We start from the raw sequence: 19,563 nt of genomic DNA on the forward strand, positions 1-19,563 counted from the left end.
CACTTCATTGCTGCTTTTTCCCAGTACAGATGACTAAAAGAGTTTTAGAAGGAAAAAAATTGCCAACTGCAACTCAATTTCTGATGTCCTAGGGACTGCACTGCAAAGCTCATCACTCCCTCCTGGCAATGTTCAAATTCAAATATTAAAGAAAACTTTGGAAAAAGGGACACTTAGAAGTTAAGACTCAGCCACAACTCTGAACTTGGTGTTCTCTCAGTGAAAACAGAAATCTTAGCCGGGCACGGTGGCTCACGCCTGTAATCCCAGCACTTTGGGAGGCCAAGGTGGGTGGATCACAAGGTCAGGAGATCAATATCATCTTGGCCAACATGGGAAAACCTTGTCTCCACTAAAAATACAAAAAAACAAAATTAGCTGGGTGTGGTGGCACATGCCTGTAGTCCCAGCTACTCTGGAGGCTGAGACAGGAGAATTGCTTGAATCCAGGAGGTGGAGATTGCAGTGAGCAGAGATCGTGCCACTGCACTACAGCCTGGGCAACAGTGTAAGACTTGGTTTCAAAAAACAAACCAAAACAAAACAAAACAGGAATCTTGGGATGTACCCTTTCTCAGGGATCTCAGAGGGTCATAGCTTGCAGTTCACCTGGAAAAGAATCACCACCTCCAATCCAGACATCTACACAAGTCTCAGCTGGGCAAGGGGCGGATCTGACGTTTGATTTCTTCACCTGAAGAAATGAGAAGCGCCTGGATCCTGCCCCATAAGACTGGCTTATTCCAACAGCCATGCAAAGTTTATCAGAACGTGTAATTTTATCTCAATTTTTATTCTGGAAGAAAACATAAAAAAACGAAACACCTTGGCCTACATTGGTTCTGAAAACAGCGAAGCATTTTCAGTACAGCCACTTTTTCAACAAGAATGTGTGCAATCCAAGGCTGGGTACCATCACTGCCCCCTAGCACCCGCTACCTCCAATGACAATGTGCTGAACCCATCTGCCCAGATGGAGCAGCTTTCCAAAGTCACTCCCAGATTCTACGTGGTTCAAGCCAAGTCAGGATAAATCAGCCTGTTATGTCTTAAATTATGCTGATCCCTGACACAGTCAAAAACAATTGTTATCATCCACCCAAAATGTTTTACTCAGCCAATTATTGCAAAATTGCAAAAGATTGAAAACAGCCAGTAAAAAAATACAGTTTATATAGATGTAGCAACAATCGGCTTCATCTCCCTTCAGTCCCATATAGTTCAACAGCTGCGTTTGTATTACAAACAGCAAAATAAATAAATAAACAGGCCAATAAAGACTGCTCATCAGTTTCATGAGTCAAACATGTTTAAAGCCTGTTGCAATGTCTCGTTCCAGGATGCACGCCCTTGATGCATGCGGTTTCTGGACGTCAAGTGGACACAGTGAAGCTGCTGTTGAAAATGGGAGCCAATATTAACATGCAGGATGCTTACGGTCGCACAAGCTTATGCCTGGCCACCTACCTGGTACTGACTTGTGTCTGTTGCAGGGGCTAAGGAGCAGGGTAGGCTAAGGGTGTCATTATGGGGTCCCACTTGCAGAGGAGCGTTCTTGGATCTGTGCAGCTGGTTGAAGGAGATAGAACTTAAAGCTTTACTCCAATCATCTTCAACATTTATATACCCACTTAGAGCTGGTTTCATGAATTGGGACCGTTTTGGATCTTCCTAACAATCCTCTAAGATAGAGGTGATATGGCCATTAGGGAAACATTCTTTTCTATCTTAACAGCATCAGAATTTCCCTCAGGAAATTTCTGGACACACTTGGTGCATCTAAGAACAATCTTCCTGAATAACTCCAAAAGGGTTGGAACACTGTGAAGATCCAGTTGACATCTGTGGGGTAGGATTGGTTGAGTAGAAGCTTGAGGCTGAGGAATGTGGAGAACATTGAGAACTGGGGAAGGTGGTGGGACATAGCAGCCTCTCAAAGGGACAACACCAAGCAGAGGACTCAGCCCACAATCAGGGCTCAATTTAACAACTGTGTCGTAATGCCAGTTCTCACCAGGAGAGATTTCAGTTCAGCATTTCCCAACATTAGAGCAAGCTTTGTTAAGCCTTACTGAAAATCCTCAAGACCTTCTCCTCTCAAATTCTTTCTGCAATATTTTTGGGAGGTCCTAGGGCTGCCTTGAGTCCATGTCAAACAAGTCCTAACAACCACATGGGGATCACCCTTTTCCTTCCTCTCCAGAGAGGTACCCAGAAATCTTTACTGTGACCACCATTGCTGCCAAAGCAGCTTCTTGTATTGCTGTGTCTTGCATTTGCTATTGCTGCCCACTGGTGTTGGTGAATTCACCCTGGACCAGCCCCACTGAAGGTGTCCTGCCGAATTAAAACACTTCCCTTTCCCAAACACCACCCCTTTCTGCCATGAGCTAGCATAGATTGCAATGAAGCATTGCCCAATTCTCACAGAGATTTTTTTGGAGTCAACTTTTTCATTTTCTATTTGTACCCTCTCTCTAGAACTCACATGCAAACCTGGGAAGAAATTTTCAGACTGTGGTCCACAGATCTTTTATGCCAATATCCCTTGGGGTGCTTGTTTGAAATGCAGGTGCCAACTGGTCTGATGGTAGAGAGTTATCAGAACTTATTAACCTTAGTGTCAAATGCAGGTGCCAGTGTATACCCGATATCTCCCGAGTTAGATACGCTGGGAGCAGGACTGCGGTAATTGATGTTGGGGGAGTCTGCATGTTAAGCAAACCTCCTTGGCAATTTTTTAAAACTTGCCCATCAAGTTTAAAAGCCACTGGTCTGTGCATATTAGCCGAAGTCCCATATCTCAGACAGATATAAGGCTGTCCTCCTAGCCCCCTCCCTTCTATCACATGCTTTAAGAACTGCTCTTGCTATGGACGTTTTCAGTGTCTGAGCTGAAGAAAAGAGAAAATGGGGATGGGGGGTAGAGGAAGGGGATAGAAGGGGTTTCTAACGTTGACTGCCACTAGCATATAGAATATAAAGTGAAAGCAAACTGTGCCCCTTTCAAAGTTCAAAAATTCGGAATGTTACTGAGGGAATGTGTTCTCTTTCCGGGTCCACAAGGGGCTGTAGCTTTAAGGGCAAGAACTTCCCAGCACCATGCCCCTCCCATCTCTCTCCATCCAGAGGGAGATTTAAGGGTCTCTGTTTTAATTTTTGGGGGCATGGGAAAGGGTCAAAAGTCAATCATTCCAGCGGAAGTTCCAAGGAACTCCTTTTATTGGCCAGAGGTCTTGGAGAAGGTGGGGGTTCCTCCTAGGTTAAAAGTCCCCTTCTTCCTCTTCCCTTTGGACTCCATGTTTGGGTCCCCTTCCACGAACACTCCCTTCGTGGAAGCCATCTTTCTCTCTCCTGGATTTCCCCTCTGGAGTTGCCTTCCACACTCTCTAGTGGAAGCCTGTCTTCCCCTCCTAAACTCCATCTCTCTCTCTCTCAGTTCCCTTCCACTCAGTGTGGAAGCTGCTTTCCTCTCCTGGATTCCATCTTTCTGGATTCTCTCACTCAGTGTGAGGGGAGTTTTCCTTCTCTGGTTTTCTCCCTCTGGGAACCCTTTTCGCTCAGTGTGAGAGCGGCTTTTCTTTCTCTCATTGGGTGTGAGAGCTAGCTGTTTCTTTCCCTCTCTTTCTCCTTTTTCTCTCCCTACCTAAATAAAGCGCTATCTACAAACACGTTTGAGTCTGGCATTTACTGCACACTGTGCCGTGGTCTCCTCTCCCCTTCTTAGGGAGTGATAGACCAAGAACCTGGAGAAACATCTTCTCAGGGGAACTGAGGGCTCCCCTGAGCCCCTGAACCCCAACATTACATTACAATTATTTGACTAGACAGTTAGGCAAGGGACTGGGAAGAAAGACTCCTCTAAATCACAGTGAATAATGATGGACACCCTTGAACCCTAGAAAGTTAACACCTTTGCCGACAACTCTTTCTAGGAATATATTCTAAGGGGCTGCATGAGGAGAGTCTGCCAGCAGGACACCATGTGGTGCCACCTTTTTAACTCCGCTCCCACCTCCGTGTGGCTCCCCAAGGCAGAGCCCTCAATCATTCTGCTGAGTCTCATGAGAAGTGGGTGTCCTGGGGACTGCCCTGCGAAACTCATCACTCCCTGCTGGCAATGTTCAAAATCAAGTATTAAAAACTTGGCAAATGGGACACTTAGAATTTAAGTCTCAGTTACAACTCTGAACTCAGTGTACAAAAAAACTTATCACAGATGTGTCAAACTCAAATAAAATATGTAGAGATGAATCTCTATATTTAACGTATTATTTAATAGGGAAGAATTGCGGCAGGGCACGGTGCTCACTCCTGTAATCCCAGCCCTTTGGGAGGCTGAGGCAGGTGGATCTCCCAGGGTCAAGAGTTCGAGACCAGCCTGGGCAACATGGTGAAACACGTCTCGACTAATAATACAATACTTAGCCGGGCATTGTAACACACACCTGTAGTCACAGCTACTTGGGAGGCTGAGGCAGGAGAATCACTTGAACCCGGGAGGCAGAGGCTGAGTGAGCCGAGATTATGACACTGCACTCCAGTCTGGTCTACAGAGCGAGTCCCCACCTCAAAAAACAACACAAAAAGTAGGGCATGGCAGCTCACGCCTGTAGTCCCAGCACTTTGGGAGGCTGAGGCAAGTGGATCACGACGTCAGGAGTTGGAGACCAACCTGGTTAACATGGTGAAACCCCATCTCTACTAAAAATATAAAAATTAACTGGGCATGGTGGCAGGCACCTGTAACCCAGCTACTTGGGAGACTGGGGCAGGAGAATCTCTTGAAACCGGAAGGCGGAGGTTGCAGTGAGCTGAGATCGCAGCACTGCACTCCAGCCCAGGCGAAAGAGGGAAACTCCGTCTCAAAAACAACAGCAACAACAAAACAAGAATTGCAATTCGGGGCATACACACAGACCAGGTGGCCCTTGATATGTTCAAAGAATGAAGAGGAAGTTGTAGGTTTTATTAAAGGGAGAAATGTTATGTATTGTTTTTCCAGAACGTTCATTGGCACTCCTCGAGTTTTGGGTAGCTGGCAAGCTCTGATTGCTGAGTGACGATGGTGGGCAAAATTCGTCTTTGAGTTGCCGCAGGTTTTCAGAAGCCATTAGATAAAACTAGTTACAAGTTAGGACAGGCAGTTTCGGCAGCCAGGCTAACAGAGAATCCATTTAGGGAGCAGTGTTACGCGCCCTGCGTGCTTTTTTCCCTGGCTTCTCAACTCTGGTTTAGTAGTTAAATACAAGAAGGACCCAATTCAAATGATCGGATTTCACAGTTGTGCCACCTTGGTTAGGTATCTCTTTGTACTTTCTCCCTCATTTGTAACATGTAATAAAAAGAGAACGGCCATCACTGCTGAAGAAGAAACAATTGGGGAATCCGCCAGAACATAGTGGGTGTAAAACTCATTTGTTGGTTCTTAATAGCAACTGACCAAGGATTTCAGATAGTATATTCAACGGTTTTCTTCTTTTTTTCTTTTGATTTTAATTTTTTCTCCCTTTTAGAGCCACTGCAGGAACATACTTTTTTTTTTTTTTTTTTTTTTTTTTTTTTTTTTTTTTTTTTTTTCAGAAAACCATTGACACACACAGAGTTCCAGGAAATGTTGCAAAATGGTTTTTAAAAGTGTTTCAAACTTTCCCCCACCAAAAGATCTGCTTTTCAAAAACTGTAAACTTTTGGCAACTCTAAAATTTGCCCAGCGTGCCTTGCTTTTGGGTCTCTGGGTTTAATTTCTCCTTTTAATATGAGAACTTGATGATTTAGACATTAACAACTAAAAACAGATTTCATGCATCAGTAAACTATGACTCAAGACTGGAAATGTCAGAAAAACACTTGCTTCTATTTAACACTTAGATATTATTGGTCAATTCTACAAAATTATATTCAATATTTATACTCTGAGTTTTGATGTGTTTTTGTTGATTTTCCTTCCAGAGTTTTCAAAACCAAAAGGTTCTTTTCTTATCATTATCATCCTTCTTCTCCATGCATTTATTAACATTTTGATTTTTATTGCTTTGAATATTGGGGGAAAAAATTTTCAGTCATCTTTCTCATTTTACTGGGTAATTTTGAGGTTTAACTAGACACGAATGCAGAAAGATGGGAAGCCTGTTCTGAACAAAATAGAGGGTTATCCTATTATTCTTTATAATAATGGTTTCATCTATTTTTAAGTCTACTTATAATTGGGTGAGTAACCCAAGCCATTCTAGATGAACGTAGGAGACATTCTCTTTAGCACGTGAGCCAAACTTGGTTATCAACAGGTATGGGTCGGTTAAAGCAGCATGGGAGGGAGGGCTAGCCTGAAATGATGCCTGGCCTTTGAAATGGGAGAGACAGTGAGACGATGACCCAGCAGTAAGTGTTGACAAAGGAGGAGAACCATGAGATGTGGCCATATCAGGTCTCAATCTGGACAGTTAGTAGACAGCAGGTTTCAGCAGTTCACATAAAGTTTCTTGGGGATTTACAGGTGGATAAAACATAGCAACAGAGAACCTTTGGAGGGTGCTGGTAATGCCCTGTTTTTAGGGATTCGAGCTGTCAGGATCAGAAAGATCAGTCAACAAGGTGGCAGGGTCCCAGCCATTGGAGTGGAGCTCAGGTTAGACTTTTAGGCATTGGAAGGGGGACCGACTTGATAAGCAAAGTGCTGTGCTTGTGGTTATGAGAAAAGGAACTTGCACTAGAGGATCAAGCCCCATTTATCATGCAGTCTGAGCTTATAAGTGTAATACCAGTGAGTGGTCCTAGAAACGGGGAGGGGGAGATGAAGAGATTTTAAGATCAGTCTGCATCTGACAGGGTAAAGGTCCTCCTGTAAAGCTGGGAATCTGTACCTTAAGACCTTCAGCCCACTGTTGAGGCGTCTGAGATAGAGTTGTGATTCTTAACCACTTCAAGTCGAATAAAATATGTTTTTAACCAAATCAAAGAAGGGGAAAAAAATCTAGAGAAAGTGTGTTGGACCATGTTACGTGAGCTTGTGTTATATAATGATGTGGTTGCTCTTGTGTTTCAGGGCTGGCTTGAAGGCTGTGTGAGTCTACTCAGAAATGGTGCCAAGCACAATATCCCAGATAAAAATGGCCGCCTGCCACTGCATGCTGCCACCGCTGAGCCCGATGTGAGGTAAGTGGCCAGGTTACATGATGCTCAAGTTGGGAGCGACTCAACTTGCATGAGAAGGTCATCTAACCCATCCCTCTATGGCTGATAAAAAAAAGAGAGAACCATTTCTTTTTAAGTTGCCACAGATAGGACCACAACAAAGTATCCTAGAATAATCTCAAACTCTTGTCTCCTCGTACTTCGATAAATCTTTTTTCTCCTAATCTTTAAGAAGTGCTGCTGATCATCATCAGAGTTCATATATTCATTCATTCCATTAATCAGTCAGTCAATTATGAATTCAACAACTATTTTTTGAGCACATGTCTTGGACCAAAGACTGCTCTAGTTCTTTGAAGTTCCACAGTAAGTAAGACAGTCTCTGATGTCACAGGGCTTGCATTCTAGTCAAGGACTTAAGCGCACCAGTGAACAAATAAATAAGATCATTTCTAATAGTGACGAGGGTTTTGAAGAAACTTAAATAGAGCAAAAGAGCAGTAACTGGGCAGAAAGGTTAATGTCTAAACCCAGGGTCATGCCAGCCTTTAGGAGCTGGGAGGAGACCAAGGAGCCAGCAGCAGGGAGACCAGGGGCTTAGAAGGTAACCAGAAGTGTGTGCTCCTAGAAGCCCTGTGAAGAAATATACTCAAGTAAATTGGATGATCAAGAAGGCCACCTTTTTGTGGGATAACTGAGCAACAGAGGAAAAAGTTTTGTCCGTACCAAGGATAGCTTTTCCATTCCTCTGTGTCTACGTGGACTCAGGCCCCATTCTTTAGAAAGCCCCTCGGAGCAGCTGCTAACAGCATTTCTACTATGGAATCAGTAACACCAGGGACTCTTTCTGCTGTGCAGAACATGCCTCTGACAGGAATTGAGCATTTCCAAGCCTAGGTCATAGGTCAGCAACACAGAGTGTATTCATTTTTTTTTTTCTTGAGATGAAGATTTGCTCTTGTTGCCCAGGCTGAAGTGCAATGGCATGATCTTGGCTTACAGCAACCTCTGCCTCCCTGGTTCAAGCAGTTCACTTGTCTCAGCCTCCCAAGTAGCTGGGACTACAGGTGTGCACCACCATATCCAGCTAATTTTGTATTTTTAGTAGAGATGGGATTTCTCCATGTTGGTCAGGCTGGTCTTGAACTCCTGACCTTAGATGGTCCACCCACCTTGGCCTCCCAAAGTTCTGGGATTACCGGCATGAGCCACCTCACCCGGCCAGGAGTGTATTCTATATGCTTCACCCTCTCAACTCTGTGTCCAGCACTAAAACTCTGGACTCTGTCTGGGTTGATGAGCCTAGGGCCATAATCTTCCAGGCTGAGGAATAACAAGATTGCTTTACTTCAATCTCTTTTACAGTAAAATAAAAGGGCTTGGGAAATTCCAGGACTATTCCCAAGGCTTGGCTCTTATTATACTGGACTATGTCCAAAAATAACAGAAAACTAGGATTTACCCAAAGCCCAACAAAACAAGGATGTTTAGAGAAAAAACAGTAAACCCAGACAGTTAACAATCAATAGGCATCGTGAGGGGATGACTCTCTTTTGATGAATTAGGGGGAAAAAAAAGAATGACTTTTCTAGACAACCCACAAAAACATTTAGTCACCAAATCATACTGTTTTCCCGAGAGTGGTCTTTAGAAAATAAATTTAAAATGTACCTTTTCTGTTTCTTCTATCTTAGTTTATTCTATGTAATTGCTTTCTTGCCTCACTCAGAGTGGTCATTTCAAAATCTATTAACTGATTCTGGAAGATTAAAAAGAAAGCCCACTTAAGTTATGGTAATTATAGCTGTTGTAACACAATAAAAATTATTTCTGGCCGGGTGCCATGACTCATGCCTGTAATCCCAGCACTTTTGGAGCCCGAGGCAGGTGGGTCACCTGAGGTCATGAGTTCGAGACCAGCCTGGCTAACATGGCGAAACCCCATCTGTACTAAAAACACAAAAATTAGCCAGATGTGGTGGCAGGCACTTGTAATCCCAGCTATTCGGGAGGCTGAGGCAAGAGAATCGCTTGAACCTATGAGACGAAGCTTGTAGTGAGCTGAGTTTGCGGCACTGCACTCCAGGCTGGGTAACAAAGCAAGACTTTGTCTCAAAATATATATATTTCTCAGACATGTAACCATCTAACGCAGGGGGAGGTGGTGGGTAGCTCCCTGCCACATGGTGATTCAGGAAGCCAAGCTTCTTCCATTTTGTAGCACCTTCATCCCCTAAGAGCTACATGTCCTTCAGTCATTCTGCAGATGTAGAAAGAAGAACACAGTAGTCCCCCCTCGCCCTGGACAGGATAGGTTCCAAGACCCACATCGATGTCTGGAACTTCAGATAGTACCAAAGTCTATATATGCTGTCTTGTCCTACCCATACATACCTATAAAATTTAACATACAAATGAGTTATAGTGAGAGATTAACAATAATAATAAAATAGAACGATTATAACAATATGCTAGTATCACTACTCTTGCACTTTGGGGCCATTGCTAAGTTAAATAAGAGGAACCTGAACACAGTGCTGCGACACAGCAACAGCCGGTCTGTTAACCAAGATGGCTCCTAAGAGATGCGGAGGGTAGTTAGTGCCAGATTTCATCCTTCTACTCAGAATGCCACACAATTTAAAACATGAATTGTTTATTTCTGGAATTTTTCACTGAATGTTTTTGAATCACAGTGAACTGTGGGTAACTGAAATCATGGAAAGTGAAACCGCAGATTAAGCAGGGACTACCCTAAGGAGAAGCCACACTCAGTTCCTTAAAACCTCAGCCTGCCATTGACACAATTCACTTCTGCTCATACTCCATTAATAAGGACTAGTCATTCAACCACATCTGGTTATAAAGTGCTCCAGGGAATATAGTTTCTATCCAGGAATCCACTTCCCAACAGTGCCTCCAATCCAGGAAAAGGGAACATGGATTTTGGTGAAAACCTCACTCTCTCTGCTCTTAATCCATTACACCTGAGGGGTAAACTAAACCTTGTCAGTTAAAATTACATTCACGGTCAACTGGGTCAGTTGATTAGGTTAATTCTCTGAAATCACTGCGATAATAAATTGAAAATCAACCCAAATGTAATTCCTCCTTGTGGACTTGTATTTCTATTTCTTATGCCTACCAGTATTCCTCGACTCTTGAGGATCTACATTAAGTTGCTGTAACTAGGAGAGCAGAGAGTCGCGGCTTCCCCTCTCTTGAAACTGTAACTAACGGCCCAGCCAACACCCTTGGATGAGTCCAATTAAGAAAAATAAACATCCTTTTGTGTGCAGGTGACATAGTTAGTTATATTGACCTAAAAAGCCCTTAACTGATTCTGAAAGATAAAATTCTGTTTTAGTTACGGCAATGCTAGATGCTTTAACTAATAATCCGCAAAGGTTAAGATTGACTATTCCGAAATCAAAATTGTTATTTCTAATAAATGCTCTTCAAAGATTGATTGGGTTAAATCCTAACAACCCATACAGCAAATCAAATACAATCACACACTGCATAATGACATTTCAGTTAATGGCAGACCACATATGTGATGATGGTCCCATAAGATGATTATATCATATTTTTCCTGTACCTTTTCTATGTTTAGATATGTAAATACTTAGCACTGTGTTACAATTGCCTACAGTATTTAGTACAGTCACATGCTATGCAGGTTTGTAGCCTAGAAGCAACAGGCTATACCATATAGCATAGGTGTGGAGTCCGCTGTCTCATCTAGGTTTGTGTAAGTACACTCTGTGATGTTCACACAGTGATGAAATCGCCTAACGACACATTTCTCAGAAAGTACTCCCGTCACTGAAAGATGCGTGACTATAGTTGGGTTACCTACAGAATACTTGGAAACTAGCTTGCCCTAAAGTTTTATCCCTAAAGCTGGTTTTATCCCTGTAGAATTACATCGATAAAATTACACATTTTATAGTTGTTTGAGAAATTGTAGGTCCATGGCAGAGTGTGATACATCTGCATTAAGTGTTTAAAGTAGAAACCAACCAACCCATGCTGTGTTGTAGGGAAACTGGGCTTCAGTCATTCATCTGTTTGTGTCAGCATGAACTCAGAACTGCTTTTTGAAGGGAAAAAAAAAAGCCTGGCCTGGCTCCTGGGTACTTCCTAATCCTACAACCAGACTGGAGAAGGCAGCAATCTTCTATTAGGCCATACAAGGTTATTCTCAATTTTCTTAAGTAGACATAACCTTAGGTCAGCTTGACTGACCACGAAAACATAAAGGTTTTCATTTAACTTACAACGATGATGATAACGTTGGTTACTTACTGTGCTCATCTAATCCTTACCACACCTCTGTAGGTCATATTTCTACCCCTATTTTACAGATGGAAAATTGAGGCACAGAAAAAATAATGAATTCCCTACTGCATAGAGAAGGTCATCTGCCCAGTGGGTCTGCTGTGCTCCTGAGACCCACTATTGTGGACCTCGTTGAATTTATTTTAATGGCCATATTTTGACATTAAGCCCTTGGTCTCCGTTGAGAAGCCTTACAAGAAATAGTCTTAACAAAACTTACTGGCTTATTGTTCATTAGAGCCTCCAAAAAGTCCTATATGAGAAACCACAAGAAGTATTTCTACTAAAGAAGGAATTGCGGTGCTGCTTCTGATAAATTATTTTTTATTTTTGCTATGCAGACACTGTGACCTCAGATCATGTTTCTTTCTTTATGTTTAGAAAATTCACAACTCAATTTGTGTCCCAACTCTGGCATACATGTAGGACTATAGATCTTGTTTTCTTTTTTTTTTCTGCCCTTGTTTTCTCTTTGTCTTGTTTCTTCACTCATTATCCTATTTTACTACATTCATTTGAAAACAATCTAAAATCTCTGAAGAGGCCAGGCATGGTAGCTCATACCTGTAATCACGGTGCTTTGGGAGACCGAGGCAGGAGGATAGCTTGAGGCCAGGAATTCAAGACCAGCTCAGGCAACATAGTGAGGCCTCATTTCTAAAAATGACGTGTTTTTTTTTTTTTTTAATTAGCCAGGCATGGTGGTATGTGCCTGTAGTCCTAACTATTCATGAGTCTGAGACTGGAAGATTGCTTGAGCCCAGGAGTTCGAGGCTGTGGTGAGCTATGATCGCACCACTGTAATCCAGCCTGGGTGACAGCACAAGACCCTGCCTCTTTAAAAAAAAAAAAAGGCAAGCAAGAAGAAAGAAATCCCTGAAGAGTGGCCAGGAGTGCCAGCTCATGAGTCAGACTGACTGAGTTTAAATCTGGCTCCAGCTCTTATTCTCTTGGGCAAGTTAACATGCCAAGGGGCAGCTTCCCCTTGAAGTAAGTACTGTTAGTACTATTCAATACATTATTCCTACTTACTTCACAGGGAAGTAGGCAGAAGTAAATGAGAAAATGTGTGGAAAGCACTGAATTCCACCTAGTATACTGTTCGTGTTCAGAAAGTGTTGGTGATGATGATGATAAATGATGATATTCATGACAATGCTGATGGTCACCAATGATGGTAATGGAAGGTCGAAAGAAACACGGTAGTATACCATAAGAAGCTGAAGAATGAAACACTCCTACAGCCACCTCACCAATGACACACTGCTACTGCCACCGACCAGCGCTCATCCCGGCCTTCTTCACCTCAGCACACACTCAGGTCCACAAAAATGTGTGCACAGACACAGGTCCCTGTGCATGCAATCTCGGATCCTACTGCAGGCACACACATTTTCTGCAAAGATTGTTGGGGTACGTTGTATGTGTGTATCTACCCACACCTTTGTAAGTCGGTGTATGTCTGCATTTTCTCCTAGTCATACACAGTATGTGCAGGCCACATGGCGCCCCTGTGCTCAGGTTTTTTATACTGGTTTAAAACCTGCTGACACTGAGATTTCCAAACAGCAAGCTTCTTCTACTTGGTGCTCGCTGGAGGTTATTCAGAGGGAAGCCTCAAACCGAAACTACTTATAAACAAGCCGAGGGACGCTTCAGTTAGTCCTTTGCCTCCAGAGGGATTTTGGTGCTCGGATGGAAACAACTCCTGAGCAAACCCATCAGTTTGAATCTGCATCCTTAGCTAAACACCCGCTCAGTGGGGATGGGGGCTGATGCAGGGAAAAGTGATTTATAATTATGAACATGAAGGCACATTGGATTTTCAAAAGCAAAGAAGCACAGGTTTCCTCTCATTATTCCCCTTCCTACTTTGAACCCTGTGCTTCTCAGCAGGTTCAGGTTTTCTCCCTTTTGGCTCCCCACAGCTTTTCTTGTTTCCTTGGCTGGGACATTCAGAGGGCACTGGTGTGAAAGAAGGGGCACGATCATTAAAATAAAGCTCCAAAGAGAACAGAGTTGTGTTTGTACAACGCTGCACATGCTAGTGTTGGAAGGCAAGCAGCAATTTTCTCTGAAAGCAGCCACGGGGCTCTCTGAAGGTCTTTTTCACGGTCTCCATGGCTACTGTCAGACTTTTTTTTTCCCTCCCTGTCAAAGTGCCAGCCGCTCTGCTTCTTTTTATCACTCTTGACTGCAGCCTGAGGAAGGAAGAAAATCATTGTCTTGGGGTCCTGTTCTCTAGTTACCACGTGGTGTGTTCTGACCTGTGGTGGATGTCTCACTGCAGCATGCTCTCATACAGGCAGCTCCAGGGACAGGAAGGGGAGACGGCTGGATGGGCGACCATTTTTTCCCACCTGTCACTGGGCTGGCTAGCTCCAGGGCTGGGAGCAGCTGGAGGAGCCAGCCAAACAGGAAAACTCACAGGGATGAGCTGTCCCCAGGATGCTTCTAGCTGCTCCTTCTCTGAGACCCATCACTCACTTAATGGTGATCAGTGGAGACCCAGAAAATAGAAAGTAGGAGCTTTTTAAAAAGTTAATTATTATATAGAACTTTTTTTTTTGAGATGGACTCTTGCTCTGTTGCCCAGGCTAGAGTGCAGTGGCACCATCTCGGCTCACTACAACCTCCGCCTCACAGATTGAAGTGCTTCTCCAGCCTCAGCCTCCCTAGTAACTGGGATTACAGGTGCCCACCATCATGCCTGGCTCATTTTTCTATTTTTATTGGAGATGGGATTTCACCATGTTAGCCAGTATGGTCTTGAACTCCTGACTACAGGTGATCTGCCCACCTTGGTTTCCCAAAGTGCTGGGGTTCCAGGTGTGAGCCACTGCACCTAGTCATAGAGAACTTCATTATGGCATCTCAGGAATATTCCAAGTGCTTTGTGTGCCTGGACTCAAAGTCACAACAGATTTTGAGGAGTAGATATTATTCTCTGCATTTTATGGATAAGAAAAGGTAGGCACTGGGAGTTTGCCCAGGGTCACTGGCTGGTTGGTATGGAGCAGGGATTCTAACAGTGGCAGTCTGGCCCCAGCCTCAATGCTCTTATGACTCACACACTGCCTGTCTTGGGCTGCTGTCCTGGCATCTGAGATGAGGTGGGTCTTATGTCGCTGCCTTGGAGATCTGAGGACAGGTCAGAGTTTGAACTGGTGCTGATGGGGGTGTGGAAGGACTACTCCTAGGCCACGGTGACAAAAAATGAGAGCTCAGGGGAAGCACAACAAGGGGCTGCAAGTCATCTAGATGCTGGACAGGTATCTCACAGGTGACCTCCATACCACAGAGCGGCAAGGAAGCTCCAGGCTGGCAATGGGACACCTGGTTTCTGGTTCAGACTGGATCACCCAGGCACTGCATGGTGGCCTTGCCAAGCCAGGAAGGGCCTCAGGTTCTTTATTCTCACAACATGTGAGAAAGAGCCAGAGCCAGAGTGAGGGAAAGAATGCAGGAGAGGGCCTCGATCTGTCCATTTGTGTCCAGCTTTGAAGATCAGTGGGTCTCAGAGACTTCACAATCAGATAGAGTTGGCCACATAGATCAGCACGTAGCAGTCAGAGCCATGACAGAGAAGACATGGGAATTAAAGGGTGGCAACTGGAGAACGTCTAGGGAAAGACTATTTAAACTTGGTCAACAAGGATGGATGTGGGGACTCACGCCTGTAATCCCAGCACTGTGGAGGCTGTGGATCGTTTGAGTCCAGAAGTTTGAAACTATCCTGGGCAACATGGTGAAACCCCATCTCCACTAAAAACACACAAAAAATAGTTGGGTGTGTTGGTGCACACCTATAGTCCCAACTACTCTGAAGGCTGAGGCAGGAGGATGGATAGCTTCAGCCTAGAAAGGCCAGGTTGCAGTGAACTGTGATTCTGCCACTGCACTCCAGCCTGGGTGACACAGTGAGACCCTGTCTCAAAAAAAAAAAAAATTGACCAACAAGAGATGATGGATGATGCTATAACCACCCTCCGCCCCACCCTCATTTTCCCCAAAAGAGTAGGAAAATGTTATCACTCTCTAGACCTAAAGGGGCAAGAAAGGAGCTGCTACTGGAACCTTTTGAGAGCTGCAGTGGTAGCTTAGATGTAGGAGAGGGGCCACCTGGCAGGAGCTGAGGCCTTTGGTAGAGAAATACAATTATTGCCAGAAAGGGAGCTGGCTTCCCTCCCCGCTCTACCCAGTTCCCCGACCAGCCAAACCCAATAGGAAGCCAAGGTCAGGGGAGCCTGTTTGATGCCATCCTTAGAGGTCAGCCTCAGAGCAGGGCAGTGCAGAGAAGAAAATGACTTTGAAAGGCAAATAGAGAAATATCTAGGCACAAAGTTCATCCCACAACCTTGGGAGGTCACCCAGGATGTGACAAGAGGTCTTGTTCTTACTACCCCCATTCTAATCTGGTCAGAGCCCCGGAAGATCCTGTCTGGCCACAGATAATCTCTGTCTGCTCAGGGCTACGTGAGGATAACCGCACTGGACCACAGCTGACCTCCTGCCTTGCTCTCCCCTCCTTCCCCAGCCCCTCAGAGCAAATTGGCCCTAGAGAGTAAACAATGGCCCATAATGAGACAGAGAAGACAGAAAGGAGAGGCAAAGTCACCAGTTAACCCTGCCCCCGCTCACAAAGCAGCCACAGGAAAACATATCCAGTGGTGAAATAATTGCAAAGATAAAAATTGTGTGACTCAAAATGCAATTATTTTTGTATGACTTCCTACCAGACAGAGCTACATCTAGAAGTCAGAGAGCATAAAAGAGATGTCCTTTGTCCTCCCTTGTCCCTTTAGAGTCTGTGACCAAGGGTCTTTATGCCTGTTGGATCACTCAATCCTTAACACCACCATGTTGATATACATGAGGATACAGAAACAGATCGTGCAGTAGTGAGGTTAGAATTAAATCTCAGCATTATCCTGGCTCCCCAAAAGACTGTAATAAAACCAGACTGAAACCACAGGCTTCTTGGTTATTTCACCACCACTGCAAATAACCAGAAGTCCATCCCTATGTAAGCTCTTTGTGTATTACATTTACTACCAAGGCAATATGATTAATGGATCTTTCTTTTATTCTATTGTAAGGAACAATTTAATACTTGGGGCTTTAGATGGCTTCCAAGCTGAGAGACAATGAAGATTTGATTGGAGAAGAGACTAAACAATTTCATTTTACAAATAATTCTTTCAAAAGCACTTCTGAATTTCCTCCACCGACTGCCCATGCACTATTCTTTATCATCTTGATGAGTATCCATTGATTAATTCCTTCAGCACCTTTCTCTGTTTCTAAACCTGGCTGTTTACCAGAATTTCCTGAATAGCTTTTTTAAACTATAGAAGCTGGGCTTCTCTCCAGACCTACTGAGTTAGAAACCCTGAATACAGAGTTCAGGTATTTGTAGTTTGAAAAAAAAAAAATCTCTCCAGGCAATTCTGAAATGGAGCAGGGTTCTCAAGTGCTCTAGAAATAACAGTGTGTTTCAAACGTGCTCTCTATGTTGTATTCATATTAACTCATCTGATCCTCACACTGAGCTGTGTGATAGGTAGTTTTTATCACACCATCGCACAGATGAGGAAGTTTAGGCAGGGAGAAGGTGAGTAACTTGCCCGAGATCACAGAGCTCATCAGTGGCAGGGCTGGGATGTGAACCTAAGCCGTCTGCTGCAGAGCCCAGGCCCTCTCTATGCTCGGCTGTCCCCTCTCCTAGATGCAGCATTGACCTTAGTCAACTGAGCAGAGGATCCATGTCAGGTGAGAGCTTGAATTTGAGAATCACTGATAGCTGTTTTACACTGATTTGTGTCATCTTGTGCTTGGACATGTGTGTATTTTACAAAGAATGAGCAAACTTGCAAGTGCTGACAATCTCCTGGTATAATCTATGCATTGAAAAGGCATGATATGGAGCAAAGCAGCCTGAAAGCACTCTGTAAGTTTTTGCAAAGTGAATAAAGCCAGGCACGATGGCTAACGCTTGTAATCCCAGCACTTCGGGAAGCCTAGACAGGCAGATCATGAGGTTGGGAGTTCAAAATCATCCTGGCCAATATGATAAAACCCCGTCTCTACTGAAAATACAAAAAAAACTAGCCCCATGTGGTGGCGTGCACCTGTAGTTCCAGCTACTCAGCAGGCTGTCAGGAGAATCGCTTCAACCCAGGAGGCAGAGGTTGCAGTGAGCAGAGATTGTGCCACTGCACCCCAGCATGGGCCATAGAGGGAGACTCCATCTCAAAAAAAAAAAAAAAAAGAATAAATGCTAGATGAATTTGGTTCTTAAAGCACATGCCTAGGTGACATAGGCCTGGTGAACATGATGAGCCTGAAGCTTTTCCAACCGCTGTATCCCTCAGGAGTGCTGAGATGGAGAGAGGGTGGGAGAGGCAGACAGCGGTCCTCCTCACAGGTGTCTTCTAACCATCACACTCTTGCTTCTTTTCTGTTTCCAGGGAAATGGAAAGTGCCCTCATCTTCATTTGGAGCCTTTCAACTGACTCTCTTTCTAATGTCATGTTTTTATACTGATTCCAAGAGCACCATGACTGCTGCTCTTTTGAGCCATTTCTCCTATTTTTCCTTACAGGCTCCTCACGGTCCTGTTGCAACAGTCGAATCTCAGCGAGATTAACCACCAGGACAGTGAGGTGAGCAACCCTCTCAAACAGTAAGTGGTCATTTTTCTTTTGAGGGTGAAAGGATGGGTGTTTCTGAACCATTGTGCTTCCTCTCAAAAGATACGAGGAGACCTGAAGCTGGTTTTGTGTTCCTACCTTGAATAGGAGAGCTGTTTTCACTATTACTCTTCGGCAGAAACTTAGCCCCCCATGGGTGTGCACAGCTTCCGATACAGAAGGACTTTATTGCATTAAGTACTTCAGCATTTACCATACAACTAAAATTTTGTAATTCCCTCTGGACGTTGAGAAATACATACTGCTCTTTCCTGTATTCTCAAGTCCCAGAAACTTAGATGGCAAGCTGTGGCTCAAGACATGCTCTCTCTAGGGAAAGATAGCAGAGAGCTGGGCGTGGTGGCCACGCCAGTGGTCCCAGCTACTCAGAGCTAAGTTGGGAAGATCGCTTAAGCCCAGAAGTTTTGAGAGTCCAGCCTGAGCAACATAGTGAGACCCCCACACCATCTTTAAAGACAAAAGAGAAAGAAAAAGGAAAACAATGACAAGACTGGACACAAAGGCTCATGCCTGTAATTCCAGCACTCTGGGAGGCCAAAGTGGGAGGCTCACTTGAACTCAGGAATTTGAGACCAGCCTGGGCAGCACAGCAAGACACCATCTCGACAAAAAGTTAAAAAATTAGCTGGGTATAGTGGCACATGCCTGTAGTCCCAGCTATTCTGGAGGCTGAAGCAGGAGGATCACTTGAACCCAGAAGTTCAAGGTTACAGTGAGATATGATGACATCACTGCACTCTAGCCAGAAGGACAGAGAAACATCCTGTCCCCCGTCCCCCAAAAAAGAAAAGAAAAACATGATAGAGAGATAATATTAATAATTCCAGGTTATCTGCTCCAGATACCACATTATTAATCCCAATGATCATAACTGCTGTTTAAGTCATGTTGCAAATAGAAGGCTTCCAAAAAGTTTGTTCAACATTCTTCAACAAAGTTCTTGAGGGAGGGTGGCTCAGATACTAAGCAGAGCTGCCCTGGAGTAGCTCAGGGTCTTGTTAGACCTGCTTACCTCTTAAAATGCAGTACTAATTTTCCTTAGCCAGGCTGATTTCCTTACAAGCTTCTTGAAATCAATTTAAACACCTAGTTTTTAATGGAATTTTAAAATAAACATGTGCTTGGTTTGGCTGCATTTTGCTAAGTCTGATGACATTAAAAATACACATACACAAAATGCTGATTACATTATTTTCAAGGAAGCCAGGTGACCACATGCAAGGAGACAGAGGGTAAGCCTCCTAATCACTTTCTCCTGGGTGGACACACCCCCACATCTGACTTTCTTTTTTTTTTTTTTTTTGACAGAGTCTCACTCTGTCGCCTAGGCTGGAGTACAGTGGTGCAATCTCAGCTCATTGCTGCAGCCTCC

At 44.1% G+C, this 19,563-nt stretch overlaps 1 protein-coding gene across 2 annotated transcripts in view; it reads left to right on the forward strand.

The window, feature by feature from the left end:
• The window catches only part of ANKRD55 (ankyrin repeat domain 55), a 136,201-nt gene that overhangs the window by 51,551 nt on the left and 65,087 nt on the right, over nucleotides 1–19,563 (forward strand). For both annotated transcript variants that reach the window (XM_008992043.4, XM_078365493.1), the window contains exons 4-6: nucleotides 1,340–1,470; nucleotides 7,046–7,155; nucleotides 18,083–18,143. In XM_008992043.4, coding sequence (XP_008990291.3) covers nucleotides 1,340–1,470; nucleotides 7,046–7,155; nucleotides 18,083–18,143 — 302 coding nt within the window. The remainder of the gene's footprint in view (nucleotides 1–1,339; nucleotides 1,471–7,045; nucleotides 7,156–18,082; nucleotides 18,144–19,563) is intronic.

This window comes from Callithrix jacchus, chromosome 2, assembly GCF_049354715.1.
Source record: "Callithrix jacchus isolate 240 chromosome 2, calJac240_pri, whole genome shotgun sequence".
NCBI classification, from domain to species: domain Eukaryota; kingdom Metazoa; phylum Chordata; class Mammalia; order Primates; family Cebidae; genus Callithrix; species Callithrix jacchus.